This window comes from Esox lucius, chromosome 16 (assembly GCF_011004845.1).
Source record: "Esox lucius isolate fEsoLuc1 chromosome 16, fEsoLuc1.pri, whole genome shotgun sequence".
Lineage (NCBI taxonomy): Eukaryota > Metazoa > Chordata > Actinopteri > Esociformes > Esocidae > Esox > Esox lucius.
This window is the reverse complement of record NC_047584.1, coordinates 18,169,308-18,188,022: the sequence shown is the minus strand read 5'-3', so window position 1 is coordinate 18,188,022 and position 18,715 is coordinate 18,169,308. Positions and strand designations below refer to the sequence as shown.

The window sequence follows — 18,715 nt, the reverse complement described above, 5'->3', positions numbered from 1 at the left end:
ATTTCCATTTTATTTTTAAATGCTACTTAAAGTCTTTCAGATTTGCCATGATGGCTATCATATGCAAGACACTAAATCTTTAATGTAGTAATATGGAGACATAGACATTTACAAACAGGCAAAATTAGGGATTCTATATTGACTTAGTTTAACAGTCGCACATGGAAAATGTCTACCCAATAGGTTGTTGTAAACCAACATAGAGAATTATGCTTTATAAAAGGAATGATATTGTCCACTCCAGTAAATATCTACAGCAGCCTTTGAGTGCAGAGGCATAGCATTTATGTCACAAAATTTGTAACAGTATGCTCCCATATTTACTCAAACAATATAGACCATAAACCTGTAGGCACAAGTTTGAATTAAGATATTTTTATTTGAGGTATGCTGCTGTTCACTCTGCTATCCATGATTAGTGCTATTGACACAGATGACCAATTTAAATGTGTGGAAACAGCTAATAAAATATTTCACTTCATTATTTTGTTGATTTTTTTGTTGCTTTCGATAACCTTCATTGTTGTGATAAGGCCTGGGTTGTTCCCAGTATAATGGGGGGATCCTGTTGAAATCCATCCATTAAGCACAGACTGTTTTCATGGGCACAGTGCAGAAACAGAGACACAAAGCATTACAGATGAAACAGCACTGGGCACAAAAAGCATTGTGACTTTTTTCCTTAATGTTAATTGTACAGCAGCTTCCTACGCACATACCATCAACTATATAATGATACCAGCGAAAAAAGAAAATCTATGCATAAATGTTCCATTTACATAAAGAGAATCAGAGGCAATGTGGAGTTATGAACTGAACGGTGCGCAAGTGATTTTATAATCCTTTTACCTTCCTCGTTGTTTTTCGTATATAAAAAAAACAAAACACATTTGGTTAATGGTTGAATTACAATTACACAGTGGAAGCAACATTTTTACAAGACAAAATGCCTTGAAGATAAATAGAAAATATGGGTCTTAGAGAGCATCATGCTGTATTGTGCATTGTATAGGTCTTTTAAAATAAATTATTTGACTTCCCAAATTCCACATTTCTTAAAAAATTTAATAAATGGCAAACCTTAATTTGTTAGCAGACAATGCTGACATCCATGAATCTAAGTCTATTCAATGAGTGCATACAAAAAAGAACATTCGGTTTCCAGCAAAAAAACATCTTTATTCAACATTTTATCCTTTTTTTTTGTACTGTACCTTGAATGAAAATACATATACATTGACTGTAGGTATGGCAATACATACACACATATAAACCTGTATGTGGTGTATTTTAATACGTATATATCAGTAGCAAATGTACATTGAGTTCACATACGTTATGTGCAAGTTTATTTCCTGTACATGTGTACTGTATAAATTTGAAGTGTACATCATAATATGTTAACCCCTCTCACTTACACACTGAATTGTAAGTGCACACACACACACACACACACACATTAACATGCGCACTACAACAATTCACAAAGGATTAAAGCGAGTCATTATAGTTTAAAAAGTGAATTTGCATTAGAGACCTTGGAGAAGACCTATACAGCCCACAATATCCCCGCAGAAATGTGGCATCATGAGTATGCAGCCCATAGAAGTCAGCCTCAAGTATGTGTGCATTATTCGTCACTTTCATACTGACTAATGTGTCGGATCAGTTCTGATGCTAATACTGTTCAGTGTAAGGACAGTCTTTCTGAGGTAGACTGTTTGAATTCAAGGGCTAGCTGTTCATTTTTTTTAATAACTTTTTTAGCTTTAAATGTTTTGATAAATGTTTTTGTTTTTAGTTGTCGTTTTTTTTTTTTATTATTATTTTTTTTTTTACAAATGCATGACATTCAAAAAGACAGAACATAAGTACTACATGTACAATATGTAGCAATGAGGTAGAAATGGTTATAAAGTACAACATTTGAATATAAAACAGATACGACTACATAGAGATGAAGCCAACATCTAAAGCAGTTCTGTACAAAACCCACCCAGAGAGACACTGACAGAGGCTGAAAAACGAAATTCAATTGATTGACATTGTCAGAAATGGGGGCAAATACACTGAATGTGCTTCTCAACCTTTCTTTAGCTAGTTTGTTAGACTTGTTTGTTGTACATATTTCCTATTCAGGCCCATCCATCACATTGTAGTCCTCCAGCTGAATATCCTTACACTCAACAAATAGTACAACTGTGTGGTTTATGTACGGTATGTTGGAATGAGTTGATTTTTCATTAAATTTTTACTGTCCGACCTCCTCTTTTTGTTAGTGTCTGTATATGTTGTTAAAAAGACCTTTGCTATTCATTAAATTGTCTTGCCTTAAGTTCATCGATAAATGTTTCATAATTTCTATATCTGCTTAACTCGCTAAATGTATTTTTTTTACATTTTGAGTTGCATTTTCTAAAATGATTTCACTATGGAACCAGGGAGACTTAAAACGAATTATATAACATGACAGTACATAATGAAAAGTGCATTTGGTTAACTGCAATTCAACTAGAGGACTTTTATCATATGTACCTATGGCAATACAATCCACATAGCAAAATATTATACAAAGATCAAATAAAATAACTGGTAGATTTCGATTTTTGGAACATCAATGTTGTTTAAGATGCAGTGTTGTTTATTTGTTCAAAAGTTTAGAATAGTGTTCTATTTTACCGCAGTTCATATGTAGCTGTTTAACAAACCCAGGAAATTATCATTCTTAAAGGGATAATTAAGGATTTTGTCCAAGCACCCTTTCATCTACTTCCCCAGAGTTAGATTTAAAGGAGGATACAATACCTATGAATTTTTTCCATTTCAAGGAAGTTGCCCATTAGCTTAAGTGCAATTACTGGAAGTCTACACTATATGCTGTCATTTTAGTTTTCTCAGTTAGTATGCTCAAGGTAGTTAGCATTGGTTCAATAAACAACCTCTAACTTTATTCATAATGGTCGCTAAAACATTATAATTATTTTCTTATTCTTTGTGTAACAAGATTAAACAGGGTCACATTTAAGATTTTCCTGTATTTCTAGAGCAAGCCCTGGCAAATGCATATATACAGGGTTTCCAAAAGTTAATCTGTCTTTGGGGAACTAGATAAACTGACTTTTTGCCCAAAACCCAGAAGTATCCCTTTAAGGCTACAGTTGAACAAGGAAGTGTCATGGACCATCAGTGATTCTACGGCCTCCTGTTGCTCAGTAAGTGCCGTTATTGGAGCTGAACAAATAACTTTGCACAGTGCTGCAAGAAGCAACATTTCCCCAGATGAATAATAAGGTCATTGTCTTACTTATGTAATTGTAACAGTGCACGTTTTGGAGAAAATTAAAGATATATGTAAATCTAAAATATAAGAAACAGAAAACGGGTCAATACCTCATTGATATGCTAGTAAACATAAATGCAACATCTGTCAGTGCACTTGCACTGTACTGCTAACACCTACAGTAATACTGTAGTGGCATTCCTTCCACAGTGCTTTGCAACAGTTTTCCTGCTGTTTTAGTAAAAAAAAGGACAACAAAATACATTCAATGCAAGGCTTTTCATGCAGACATCAGTCCTTTGTCTCCATTGCCCTTGTTCTGGCATATTACTAAACACTGATAGTTATAACATAGATTGGCTGTGAAAAATGACACATAAAGAAAGGCTCAAAGACAGGGCTAATATCCCCTGACACCTTTTCAAGACCAACCTGCTTCTGCTCAGAGAAATACTCTTAAATTGGTGTCTATTATGGGGACTACACTAAAGGTAGAACATTAACTTATGTAATTTTGTTGACAGAAAGGCAGCTTTTTTGTTCCCTCAAAAGGAAAGAGCTAAATTGCCTCTGTCATCTAGCCATCCCTTTCGAATCTGCTTTTAAGAAAAATGAATGAACTGAGGTAGAAAAGAACTTGGGGCATACATAATCCTTAGGTTTCATTAATGATGAAATAGCAACAGGATTAAATGAAATACCTTGGGGGAAATGACTAGATATTTCAACCCCACAATGCTCTCTGCAGCCTTACAATTTCTTATACCATTATTCTGCCGCAAGATGCTTTATAGTTCTATCTGCAGATGAGATCCAGAATTAAGCTGCTGATAATGTTTGACAAATACATATGTTATGCTTTCTCCTGCAGATGAGGATTAACGCCCACATTGCAGACATGTTTATTTAAATATCAGATCATTCCGGGTATCAATGAAATTACTTACCACAATTGTTTATGTTAAAATTGCTTTTCTGCAAAGAGAAAGTTCTAAAGCAAGCATATTCTGAGGATAATGAAAGTTTGGAGGGGACATCTAGCTGATATTGGTTGGCTTGGAACCCACTATTACCAAATTTACCACCCGGTGTCACTAGGCATTCTAAAAGTTTCATCACACCTGAAAAGACTGAACATTCAGGATTTTTTCCAAACAGCTGTTACACAAAACGGCATCAAAATGCGTAACATTCATGTGTTATTCTGACCTCATAGTATGGAAATACCTTATCATCAAGAAAAAACAGGAAATCAAGTTTTTGACTGCACTGGGCCCCTTAAATAAAAACTAAAATGTGTTCTCTTAATGTACTCTGGATCAAGGCCAGTCAAATGTATTGTAGTCAATAGCATTTCAGAAACATAATTCCTCCAGCCTTGATACATTTAAAAAAAATACAGTATATTCACAATGGGATTTGTCTCGTGTATAATCTCAAAGAAAAACACAACCCCCCTTCGTCTTTCCAAATACTCCAGAATTTCTCTGGTACATTCAATGTCATACTCTTGTCATTTTTGCCTATTAATGTACCATAACTACTACTTTTTTGATAATGCTAATTAAAAAGCATGCCAAATGCTCTTTTCAGTGTGCAGTGTTTTGACACAATCTTTTGAGGTACTGTACATATCACAATCACTTTCCTGAGTTTTCAAAGAGAACATCAAAAGAAACAATAATAATAATAATAATAATAAACCAGAAGAACTACAGTAGGGTTTCACCAGCTTTGCTTCTCGAACCCCTAATGTTGTCGATAAATTAGAGAACAGATTACCAATACCACACATATTTTCTCCTGTCTACAGAGACAGCATAACAGATACATTTGAAGAATACTGTTGGAAAAATTGAATGGAAAAAAGCAATTTTGTCATTTCTGTCTCATTAAAGCTTTTTATATTAGCACATGCCACCAATACAGATTGTGAGGTGAACAAATAATAATTACAAAATAAAAGAGCACCACTTCAGGCACTTGATAGTAACTGAATCTCAAGAACAGCCGAATGGTATATATATATATACATACACACAAGTGTTCCAACCTGTTTTAGTCTACTCACTTGCACAGTGGTAGACAATGCTTGGTTTCAGCAGTATCAAGCATCACAATGTGTTGTTGTCCAGATTGCCAGTTTTTACATATGCCTCTGCTTCTCCCAGGCCTATCCTTATGCCTTCACTGTACTGTAGGTGTTAAGGTCACCACGTTTTGTAATATTCTCTTGCCTAGTTCCTGTTTACTAAGGACAGAATTAAAAATGTTATGCGTCTAAAGAATGTTCTAACGCTGTAGTTTCATTGACTACAACCAAACATTTTATTCCATTCCGTATAAGTGTCCAGTTCTTTTTGTGATATGCTGGGCTGGAATTTGCAAAAGACATTGTCAAAGTCTTGGTAGGACACTGGTCTCATCTGGCTGGGATGGATGGCAGACAGATCCGAAGCTGGGATGCCATGGAGAGGACCTACCACAGCTTCCTGGCAAAGCCGGGCCACGTCCAGTCCTGAAAAGCCCTCTGTCCGCTGGACCAGCATTGACATCTCTTTGTCACTGAGGCAATAGCTGTGCTGCGAGAGCAGTTGGCTGATTATTTGGTGACGCGCCGTGCTGTCAGGTAAGGGAATGAGGAGCCTTTTGATAAAGTATCTCCTCAAGGACTCTTGGATCTCCTCGGGCTTACTGGTGGAGCAGACCACCAGAACGTGGTTCTCAGCTGAGGTCAGCACACTGTCCAGCTGCATGAGGAGCTCACTCTTGATTCTGTTCACCGGGCTCTCCTCGCTGAGCTGGGCCGACAGCAGCATGTCCACCTCACTGATGAACACCACCGAGGGCTGGCGACACCGGGCCACTAGGAAGGATGCCTGGACAATCTTCTCGCCCTCCCCCAGCCACTTGGTCACCAGGGCTGAGCCGCTGAGCCGCAGGAAGGCCGCCCCCAGCTGACTGGCCATACAGCGACCGAGCAGCGTTCTGCCGGTTCCCTGAGGTCCAAAGAGAAGGAGGCTCCGAGGTAATGTGGCGAGTCCACTGAACATGTCTGGCCTCAAAATGGGCCAAAGAATTTCTTCTTTGATTGCTGCTTTGGCCAGCTCCAGACCTGCAATGTCACTCCAGTCGACAGGTGGACCGGGCTGAAGGACCTCTGTAGTAACCAACTCCACAAGGTTAGCATCGCTGTTCTTCAGCTGTTCCTCTGCAGTGTGACTGGATGAGGTAGCACTTCCAATGTCTGACCCAGCTATGGAATGGGACAGGTGCTGTCTGTGCTCTTCACTGTGCTCACTCATGGGGATGGGAGATCCAAACTTTCCAAAGGACTCTCCTGATCTCAGACCTCCCGCAGAGCTTTTGGTTGAGCCATAGGATGGAGGGGTGAGTGCCCTGCCAGACTGACCGCTAAATTTTCTTTGCTGATCTGAGGATATTGGCTGCTTTGTTGGCTTAAATGTTAAAGATGACGGATCAGCATTCCTGTCAAAGCCATTCCCCCTGCTTGAGTCTGACAGGCTGTTGTCTGGTATTCTGTACATGGGGCTTTGTGAGGAGCGCTGTTGGTTGTAGTTGAAATTAGCATAACTGGAGTCCATATCTCCATGCCCCGTCATGTAGAAAGCTTTTCTTTTCAGTGAGTTGGCTGAGTTGCCATTCACAGGCGTTGGCGCAATGGGAGCGTGGTTATGGGACTGGTAGGTGTAGCCGGGGAGTGTGGAGGGGGGCAGTGGGGTGGGAGCCGCGATGCCGGATGGCAGATAGGCAGAGGGGGGGGGTGCTACCCCGGTGCTATAGCCAGGGGCCACAGCCGTCTGTTGGGGATAACCTGTTGGAGGATAATTGTAGCTGGACAGGTTAGGAGACCCTGCGTTGTAGCCGGGCACTAGGGTTGGGGGGGGGCGGGGGTGGCGGCGGTGGGGGTTGCAGTAGACCGCCGCTGTGCAGTGGAGAGGGGTGTGGTGAGGGGAGGCCTGGCGTGGTCTGCCCACTGTAACTGGAGTGCAGGTAGGAGCCATTGTAGCCAGCAGCGTATTCCTGAGAGGGCAGACCAGAATGCAGACTGGTGGCCGTGTGACTCCCACAGTTACTGCTGGAATAGCTGGGCTCACTCAGGCTGCTAGCCACCCCGGGGGAGCTACCTATGCTGGCTAACACGTCTGTGGGGGGAATGGCAGCTGTCATTCCAGCTTTGCTCATGGATATCACATCTGGAGCGCAGGTCATTGGGTAAATCCCCTCCTGCCAGGACTCGCTCTCTGACTTGCGTCCGTTCAGGAGTCCGGGGGCGCTGTCGGAATAGGAGCAGAGCAGCGCTCGTTCGCTTGGACCCTCTAAAATCCCGGAGTACTTCTCCGCGTATTTCTTCAGCAGGTTGGAGGCGGTGAGAGCTGAGATGTCGTCGTTGGCCCAGGCGTACTGGTAGGTGCGCTGCAGGTGCCCTCGGTAGGCCTCCACTTTGTGTGCTGGGGAGCGGGTGGTGGAGGAGATGTCAAAGTGTTGCTCGGCCCACTGCGCATGCTCTGGGGTCCACTGCATCTTCAGGCCTAGACGTGCCACAGAGACAGAGAGAGGGATGAGTCGAAATAACTATCAGATAGTCGTTGCTATTCTGTTCTTTCCTTTACCAATGATTGAACTGACACATTCATTAGCTTAAAAAAATATTCCAATTCCCAATACCACCATATAACAGACATTCCTGTCCTCTAAAATAGGCACTGCTAAACAGTTCCATCATGGACAGTGTGTGGATTTGGAAGCACCAGGTTAGCACAGTATAATGCACCTTGCTGAGGACAGAATGACATAGACATTGCAGGTCAGTCCATAATCCAACTCTCATCTAAAGCATTCTGAGACAGTTTCAAATCTGCTGCGAGGAGTGCAGCAAAGCAATCTCCCAGGCAGCGCTCTGTTGCTTTCATCACACAAACCCCACTGCCCGGCATGAATTATAACAGCCCTGTGTCTGCCGACTGCTGCCCGGTTTACAGGCTGAGAGGGAGAAACATGCTTTACTTGTCTTTCTCTCTTCACAGACTCTTTTTCATTGACTCCAGGGCTCAAAAGGCTCTCATCGAGTTTAATCCTAAACTCCATCTGCAAACACAAGTCGTTACATACGCTGTCATCTTAGACTAGTATGGGCTTATCAAAGAAAGATACCACCCAAGAAAGAAACAGGCTGATGTGTTTACAGTATTAAAACAAACAGACGCAGAGACGAGCGCACACACACGCTCATGCACACACACACAGCGCTTTATTAATGCTAATCTGACTTGGAACTCTATTAGCGAAAACTGAATTATTAGTAGACACTGAATCACATTGCAGAACCATCCATTGGCGCGGTATTGGTCTTCCACTTAGCCAGCCACACGTGAATTAGCACAATATGAATTTGCCCAGTAGCTTTAGTCCCTATCCAAGGCTTTAGGAAACAAACAGAGGGCATACAGCAGCGGATTACAGTGCAGTGTTTGTCTAGTAACAGAGAAGCGTGTGGATTCCCTCATGACTCCCTCCCAGCCGCTCGCCCAGCCGCCACACCAGACACAAGGAGCTAATTAGCAAGATGATGCTGTGCTAATTGTGTTAATTTACAAGGTTTTAGTCAAAGAGATCCATGCTATGTCTCACATGGCTGTCAGCCTTCCAAGCTAATGATTAAGAAAAGCCCAAGGCAAAGAACCCTGTCAGACAAAGCAGCCGTACTATACTATACTGTGTGTAGACATTGCGCTGGCTACATTACAGTAAATTCAGAACACTAATCTGAGAGACATCAGCGTCATATGACACTGGAAAGAATACATGTCTCTTAACTGTTTAATTGAAGAGGTTATGTGAAAATAATTTTAACATGCAAGAATAGGGACGATAAATGGTTTAAAATAAAATTACATTCGAACTAGAGGAGTTGGCCACATACAGTCTAACGGGTGCAACAAGAGACGGTTTGTAAATGTCTTGGGAATTAAAAAACTTCCCCTCAGTGGTTAGTGTACCTTTAGACCTTCCACAGTTTTAGCATCACTCATTCTTTATGCTCTAGGTCGTTGGCCCTCTTAGTAAAGTCCTATTGATGGATGTGGGTGGTACTGTACAGAAAAGTAAGATATTTCAAGTGGTCGTTTTTTTCTGCATTAGAGTGTACATAAGGGCCTAAAAACATATAGCTGTTCAATTTAATGGGTTTTATTACATTATATGTATGCTTAAATTATACAGTTTTACATAATCGATGTTAGTAGGATAGAACACATATATAGACACCTTTGAAGTTCTCATATAATAGCATTTGGCATTAATTATGGTATAATTTCACCATTATACAAAGTACTGCCTTGGCAGTGCAAAAAGGAGATGTCTTCTTTAAAACACTCCCTGCACAACAGTACCTCTTCAGACAGTCCTAGAGGTGATCCCTCCAAGTCTAGTCCAGTACAGATCTCTGAGCTTTAGATGCCTAATCAAATGGAAAGCCAGCATGAAAAGAAAATGATTTAAATACAGCAAGTCAGTGAAAACCCATTGAACTGTGCTTGAGCGCTAACATGGAGAGCCATTGCTCTGTAGAAAGGGACACACCACTTTACTTTGAAAGGTGCATGAAAAACTAAACAAACTCAGTTCAGTTAGATTTTTCAGTTCAGGCATATGAGGACAATTGACTGCTGTAATCTGACCCATTTACCACATGGAATGTGATTACACACATCATGGATGACATTAGCATGTACACATCTGGTAAAGGGTATCCATACGGCACGTCATGAACAGACCAATGAAATCAGTTTCTAAAACTTAACTCCTAACATTTCATAGGGGTTTAAAGAGGGGCAAGACGTTCAGGGGGTCAGTAAATGAAGAGGGTGGGGTGCGTACATCCACACCTCATGACTCCAGTAATTCACAACACATGCCAGTTCAAACCAAATGAGGCAACAATGCCTATTTTCTCTAGATCTTGTGTATGCCCATAGACATAGACAGATTTATTTTTGCATAATTAGCTCCTACTTCCACATTATGTTAAAACACCATCCATTATCACGTCTGCGTAGAAATACAAAAACAACCTCCACATCTTCCTTTTTCTGTCTTCCAACTGGTATAGTTACTGACTGTTCCATTAGTGGAATGTGTTCAGACAGCCGGAGGGCTTTAAGCTCAAATTCCACTGATTAGCAACTCCCCCCGCCTCAAAAAAAGGTTTAATTTGGCAGTACACTGTTGGTCAAATTTCAAAACAGCATTCTCATAAATCTTTTACTTGTCACAGTTACATATTTCATTTAAGTCTAGGACAGCTACTGTTTAATAAGCATTGAAATTGCATGGTGTCTAATTTTTTGCTACTGTGATCATTTCCAATGAAACAGAGACGGTGACCTTTTTTGGGGGAACTATTATTCTTGGTAGCCTTGGCCATTTTTAAGCAAACAGGACTGGGCCTCCGCTGTGTCCATCCAATTTCCCAGTGCGTAAATTGGACCGCCGCTTGCACAATTCTCTATTCATTACTGGGCTGCTGAAAGGAAACACAGAGGTGGCAGAGCGTTTTTCTTTTCCTTTTTTTATGTGGAAGTGTGTGTGTGTGGGCGTGGGTGTGTGCGCGCTCATGTAATGTGTCTTTGTGTGTGTACTAGTATGTGTGCGCGAGAGAGAGTGAGAGCGAGAGAGAGAGAGAGTGTAAGAGAGGGCAATGCCTTCAAGGAGGATTCCCAAGCATAAAGAGCTGGACTCCTCTGCCTAGCTCTTTTGGGGTGGGGGAGGGTTAAGGTAGCTGTCGTAATTGAAACGTGGCCTAATCAGACTCATTACCATTTCCAGCAATTTGCACCACCAAAGATGCTTATTAGGTAACTGTGTTTAATAAGCCGCTCTTTAGAAAACTAACTGTAATGAGCTCTTTAAAGTCAGACTTGAGCGTGATTACGCACTGGAAGTGTTTTGCTGTGCTGAAGCAGACTGGTACATTTAGTCGTGTACAAGTCATAATTAAGCTCCACAAACTCTGCACTCCACAGCACACAATACCCACAGCTGAGGCATTGGACATGCTGAAAAATATTTATAATTACTGATCATTACAGCCCTGGGATTTTCATCTGTGGATGTAAACACAATTACGAGAGCTTTTGCTTTTATATTGCACCCACAGACCACTCAGTATGACAAGCGTGCAAATACTGTCGCCAGCCATTAATTACATTTCTAAATAAAAACAAGCTCATATTCGTATTCAGATTTGCTCAAGATATTTTGAGGGGGAGAGAATTCTAATGCAATAGGTTATCGGCATGGCAACTGAAGCCCATTCATCTCACATATCAAGTTAAGACCATTTAAACTCAATTTAGAGATCCATGTGGCAGTAATTCCAATGAATCTATAGACCGCAGGGCACTATTTAACCCCTCGTTTACTTAGTAAAGATATTCCTTCTTCAGTTACTGTCTTTTTCATGGTTCCAACCCATACATTTCACTGCCAGACTGCACTGTCAACTGAATTTGATGAAGAAGAATTTCGCAGTGAGCTTAGTCCACCGCTGGTGATGTATTTTTTTTCTTCCTGCTATCAGATGATCCGAATGAACCACACACTCCTAACAACATACCTCCGGGGTGGGGTAATCTAATGAAACAGTCAAAGCACAATGAATCAAGTAATTACCTTTGAATGTTGTCCAAGACAGCAGACATAGTGGTGCTGTGGTTAATTGTTGTAAGTTTCACATCGACTGAGAAAAAGCTAGTAGATTCCAGAGGAATCCGAGGCAATCCACGCCGGATTTGGGTGTAAATCTGCTGTGCACTTATCTTTAATGTAGTTGGATGGTCAGTCAAACAGTACATTTTCTGTGACAAGGCCACTTTTTGTAATCACAGTAATATTCATGATGCTATTCTCTGAGATCTCAGCCTGCGGTGACAGAGCTGTAATCATGTCAATCGAGTAAACACAGATTATTCCTCACAAAGTGTTTAGCTCCTTGATACAATATGCCCCTTCCTGTTCTCTTTTCCCAGGAAGTGCAAGCAGTCTTTCCTCTGGGAAAGCATCCCCGGCAATAATATCCCAGAGGGAATGGGAGCAGAGACTAGGGCATTTACCAAGCACATGTGGTCTGCTACACTATAGTGTGCACAATTGTCAATATAGGCTACTTAAGTTGTATCCAAGCTCCTTTATTTATACATAGGCTGCCATCAGGGACAGCTGGTTCATTTCAGCTGATTGTGTTTGATGGATGACATGGGGAATTGTTAAAGCCCAGTGCAGTCAAAATGCCGTTTTTACTGTGTTTTTACAACAGCTGACAAACTAACACTGTCAAAGTATGAAAAAACTGTGACCAGTGTTTTTATCCTGATAGATGCTGGTTGAAAGTACAATCCACACAGGACTTCTATTCAGCAGGTTTACACGGGGGGAGTTTCTGCATTAACTTGCAGTAAATTGGATAATGGACCAGTACTAAAGAGTCCTAAAGATCTCCGACAGTAACAGCAAGCTCTCCCCTTCCCAATCAGACCCTCCCAGATAGACCTAGTAAAATGACTGCTTAAGAAAGGGTTTTTTGCTAAATAACTTTCGCCCATTTAATGGCAATCTACTACAGTAAGTTACGTAGTGGTTACCAAGAAAACATTTTATATTGATATATTATTGACTGCCAAACCCTAACCCTAACCACTGCATCAGGAAGAATTATATTGTTTTTGTTTAGCTCTATTATTCTTGTATCATTACATCTATTCTACCAAACATTGTCTATTATTTAATTAAAATGGATTACATACAATAATTGCTGGTAGATTATTTAAGAGAATCAATCTTTTCTGGCCCTCTTCTCCAGACTGAACAATTACTTGCATGCCTTTTATATTAGGTGGAGGTGGACACAATCTAACAATAAATTATGACACGACAATAGAAATAAAAAAAAGTCTAGAATTAAATTATAATTGTTAAAATGACTCTTTCTGACGGCTGATCCCGTCTCTCTTTTACCCCACTGAAAAATAAAGGCTTTTCACCTTGTGCATGGTCATCCATCAGGAAATTGAAAAAAATTGGTCATTGTTAAGCTAACAGCCAAGACACAATGTACATTAAATTGTAGTAATTATAAATTATTACACACAATGTTGTCTGATATTAAGTGGCCGGTAAGTAGAGTAGATGCATCATATTTCAAGAGGACAGGAGATTATGTGCACATGACAGCAGGGAGTGTAATCACTATCCATTATTTTATATTGCTTGCCTTGCAATAACAGTTTCCAAGTGTCTAATTTCATGAAGGTTGGTCTCCAAAACCACAATTCTGTTGAAGACTACAGGTCTTCAACATAATTGAAGTTACTAAGAGTTATTTTTCACTGAAGATTTTGTACTTGAGTTGAAAGACCTGCTATACAATTCAACTAACAGGATCATAAAAATAAAATGTCACTGGAAAAAAAAGACAGAAATGGCAATCTGGCCTCCCAACCAAATAGAGCAGTTTAAGACATAACATCAACACACACACTTGTGCACGCATGCACTTGCTCGCATGCGCATTAGCACGCGCAGTCCTTTTGGATTGACTGATAACTATAGCCACATCGTAATAATTGAAAGTGCTTCATGTTAAAAAGTTCCATTTTCTGCAGCCTGACTTGGAGCGGTTGTGAAAAGTATCGGGAGCATAAAGCAGTCTAATCCTGTGGGTAGAAACAACAGACATACAGTAAACTAGCAGATGTCTGGGAGCCCTCCCTCCATCACTCTTACCATCACACCCTCTCTCACTCAAACTAAACAAGGAAACACATGCATTTATTGCACCATGACCATCCCTATTCAACTCTTCTGTCTCATGGCAGATAATTGGCTGTTTTACCATTTTGGCCAAGCTTATTTTTTCCATGCTTTTATGTACAGTATGCCCGTAAAGTACTGCACACATTTTGACCTCGAATGCTGTACAGAAATGGTGAAGGACAGCAATGAATCATCATCATTATGCAAATGCCCTACACATAATACCTCTTGCCCTGTTTTATCTGCAAATTTAAACTGTTACTAGAAGTTTGTTACCTGAAGCTAGAATATCCAATATATCTCATTTGAACATTACAAGCTAGAATTGTAGCTTCAACAGAAGCTTAAAGGCATATTATTTTTTCCCATGCAAGTCCTTATTTTTTACATAAACTGTGGTAGCATCATGCAGACTATATTTTTTGGTCATTACTACGTTCCATTATTGTCTGCCTATACAAACATGAACTTGTATAACAAAAACTGTAAAACTGGAAGTGCACTCTTCAAACAACTAAACCCTGTGCTTTTTTAATTATTGGTTAACCTCTGTATCTTTCTCACTCACAGGTCGCCACTTCCCAATACAACAGTTGTAATTTTATATCCAGACAACATGAAGTTAAACCCCCCTTAAACTAAAATAATGTTTAAGACCATTCAAGCCAACTTTTATGCGATTACTGCACTTACCGTTGTCAATAATGTGAGTTGCTTCAGCCAGGCTAGATCATTACATGCTGTCTTGAAAAAGACTGCTAACTTTCACTGTGATTTTTTTTCAGTGACAGTTACAAAGGTTGCATGGTAGTGGGCATGGTCAATAACGAAATCTCTGACCAAACATTTTAGTGGCCCTCTTGGTTGCAGATAGAATATGCTGCTGTTCTTTTAAGCAAATTTCCTTCAAATCTACACTTAAATTAAATGATAGTTTCAGTCCTTTTCAAATGGTGTGTATTCATGGAGGCTATGGGATTATTTTATATTAACAATTTACCTTTAATTTTGTCTCTCTGTTCTCTTAATTTTCCTTTAATTCAAAAGTGGCAGACTCTTGACCAAATAAAAGATCCCCAGAAGAAACAAAACAGTGCCCCTCTGTGTCGATATAGTATGTATATGATGCCTTTTGCTGCTCGTAACAATTCCTATTTGGACATTCACTGGATGCAATAATCCAGTGGACATTCACTGGATTCACTGGATGCAATCATTATAAAATAGTTAGCTGAGTTACAGTAGCATTAGCAGATCAACTGTGAATAGTCCTTTCTCAAAGAAACACCCCTCTTTCACATCAATGTCTACAGTAAATAATTGACTAAATAAATAATGAAACTCTTGCCATTTTAGTTGTCCTTCTGAAGCAAGCTAGCTAAACTCTCCCCTTTTCTATATTAGCCATGGAAAGAGATAAGGATTTAGACTTGTAGATTTACTTACTTCTTTGTACTGACCTGTGATTATATTTCTAGCCTACACTGTGCCCCAGGCCTGAGAGGATGTATGTTCAAGTACAACTCTGTGCCAAAGTTAACTATCCGGCATGGTTTCATGAAAATAAATGTAGTTAGCTAGCATGCATTTACTCAGGTAATGTTAGTCTCATTTAAGAGTGCTAAATGTGTTTAATGTCTCTTTTAAAACATTCTAGCAAGTTGGAAATATGAACATAATTGTATTTGCCATATTTCTTTCCCACTTGAGCCAAACACACCACAAATCAGTAGCCTGACATAATGTACCTTAGTGACATGTTAATTCATGAAAAAAAATTGAATTATGCTATCTTTACTGTTATTACAGTAGTTGAAATTGATGTTGAAATTGAAATGGTGCTGGAATATTCAAGACAGCTGTTTCTTTTCTTTCGGACTTGCACCTGACGGTAGCTTAAAATCAATAGGCCTGATGTTAGTAGTTTAGTAGTCTGATACATTCACTTGCTTGGCCATGCTGTATAATATATTACGTGTACATGCACGTGATAAACATGTAATGTGCTATGGTTTGTGATGAAAAAAATAATTTATTCTGGTTGTTTTACCTTACTGCCTATGAATAACAGATTACTCAGTAAACAACAGACTTTTCCCAAAAAACAGGTAGTAATACGTGTTCCCCAGTGATTTTACCTACACACCACCACTAAACTTTTCTACTAGGCCATTAATGTATTACTGTCCCTGTCTGTCTTCACTAGAAAAGAAAGAAACCTATCGCGGCTGACAACTGAGCTACAGACAGGATAATAATAACATTTGCCATTTGGAAGCAAAATCACTGGAGCTTAGAGGCCTGAAATAGCCGGGTAGAATGAATAAGAGTGTTGGATGGTTACATGTTTCTCAAGTGTAACCAGTACTTCTAGTATGATTTATCAAGGAAGATATAATAAGATTTACTGATTTTAATCGTTGTGTTTTGCATTCACATACAACCCTTTTTCCAAAAATGCTGGGACGCTAGTTAAAATGCGAATGAAAACAGAATGCAATGTTGCGCAAACCATTCATCCCTGTATTTAACTGAAAATAGTACAAAGACAACATATCAAATGTGGAAACTGAGAAATGTTGGAACAGGGGCATGTTTGCCACTGTGTTGCAGCACCTCTTTTTTTAACAATACTTTGTAAGCGTTTGGAAACTGAGGAGACCAATTGCTGTAGTTTTGAAAGTGAAATGTTTTTCCATTCTTGCTTGATACAGGATTTCAGCTGCTCAACAGTTCAGGGTTTCTTTTGTCGTATTTTTCATTTCATAATGCACCAAATGTTTTCAGTGGGAGCAGGCAGGCCAGTTTAGAAATGTTATCTGGATGGCAGCCTTTGTTGCTCCAAAACCTATATAAACTGTTCAGCGTTAATGGTGCCTTCACAGATGTGCAAGTCACACATGATATGTGAACTAATGCACCCCAATACCATCACAAACGCTGATAACATGCCGGATGTTCCCTCTCCTCTTTAGCCCGGAGGACACGGCGTCCATGATTCCCAAAAATAATTTCAAATTTTGATTTGTCAGACAACAAGACAGTTTTCCATTTCGCCGTAGTCCATCTTAAATGAGCTCAGACCCAGAGCAGGTGGCAGCATTTCTGGATCTTGTTTATATATGTTTTCTTCTTTTCATGGTAGATTTTGAACTTACTGTGTTCATAGACAAAGGATTTCTGAAGTGTTCCTGAGCCCATGCAGTGATTTCCACTGCAGAATCATGTCTATTTTTAATGCAGTACAGCCTGAGGGCCCGAAGATCACGGCCATCCAATATTTTTTTTTGGCCTTTTCCCTTGCGTATAGAGATTTCTTCGGATTCTTTGAAACTTTTGATTGTATTATGTACTGTAGATGACGAGAACCCCAAAGCAATTTTACGTTGAGAATTGTTATTTTTAAATTGTTGAAGTATTTGCCTGCGCAGTCTTTCAGAGTGGTGTAATACAGGCCATTAGGTTGTAAGCACTTCCAAGCCATTAGGTTGTATGCGCTTCCAAGCTCTTAAGGCCAAGAAACCGACACGGCAACCTCTTCCATTACAGGCACAGCTAAATCCTCCAACATGCTAAACCAACAGCCCTTATCACATCAACAAAGAACAATGCAGTGTTCCACCATATATAGCAAAATGCAATTAGGACCACTTATCGTATGATTCATTTCAATACTCAAATGTCCTGTTAGCTGAAGAATGACATAGATGTAGCCACTAGTTAAAATTGTTTTGTTTAACCAAAGAGGACATTAAAAATGGAAGTGTGGTTTTCGCAATTCTCCGCAAAACTCTGTTTGAGGATGGGTACTCCATCCCTCCCAAGAGATCACTTACACACTTCAAAGGAGAGGAGCTGAGGACGGCGACCTTCCTACACTAAGGCTCATTGACCAAAATACACTCTCTCACCAACGTTGCCATACCCAGTCCCAAAAGCACTATCCCCACAAGGATGCCTCCAATGAAGAGAGCTGTGAGCCAGTGGGAGGAAGAAAGAGCGCAATCTGAGCGCCTATCCCATCTGCCACTTATCTGATTTTTACTGCATTTTAGTGGTGTAATGGCACAGGGAGCCAGTCATTTGATTCACAAACCAATAGACCGGCCCCATTGGAAATTAACAGATTACCTTGTTCACTGGTCCGATTCACTACTGTGATTACTTCCCACTTCCACCCATTAGACTTTACAAGAGACTAAAACTGTTGGTGAGACGGGATCTCCCTGGTAATGATAATCTGATTCCTGTCAACGCAGTGTTGATGTAAAACATCTATCTGCATGGAGGAGTGTATGGATTTGTTTACAAGGGGCTGGGTTTACAATGACAGGCTTGACAATTACTCTCCACAGTGACATTTTCATTATTTAGGAGATACACCTATCCGGGATGGCTTACAGTAAATAAAGCTATGTGGGACAACAACACATCACAGTAAGAGGATATTTAATTGAATGAAGTAGCTATCCGTGAGTGCTATAATTATACTATTTAAAAGGTACCACAGTCTAGCACTGCCTTGTTTCAATGCCCCTAACTAGATTTAATGTAAATCTAGGAAGACAAACATAGAATGGGCTACTATGTACTGCATGTACA

The 18,715-nt window shown here is 40.0% G+C and overlaps 1 protein-coding gene across 1 annotated transcript in view; it reads right to left on the bottom strand.

Annotated features, from left to right (window-relative positions):
• Positions 1-1,145: 1,145 nt before the first annotated feature.
• fign (fidgetin) overlaps positions 1,146-18,715 on the bottom strand; it is a 35,032-nt gene continuing 17,462 nt past the window's right edge. Inside the window, 2 exon segments of the mRNA XM_013137820.4 lie at positions 1,146-7,191; positions 7,193-7,833. Coding sequence (XP_012993274.4) covers positions 5,587-7,191; positions 7,193-7,833 — 2,246 coding nt within the window. The 3' untranslated portion in view covers positions 1,146-5,586.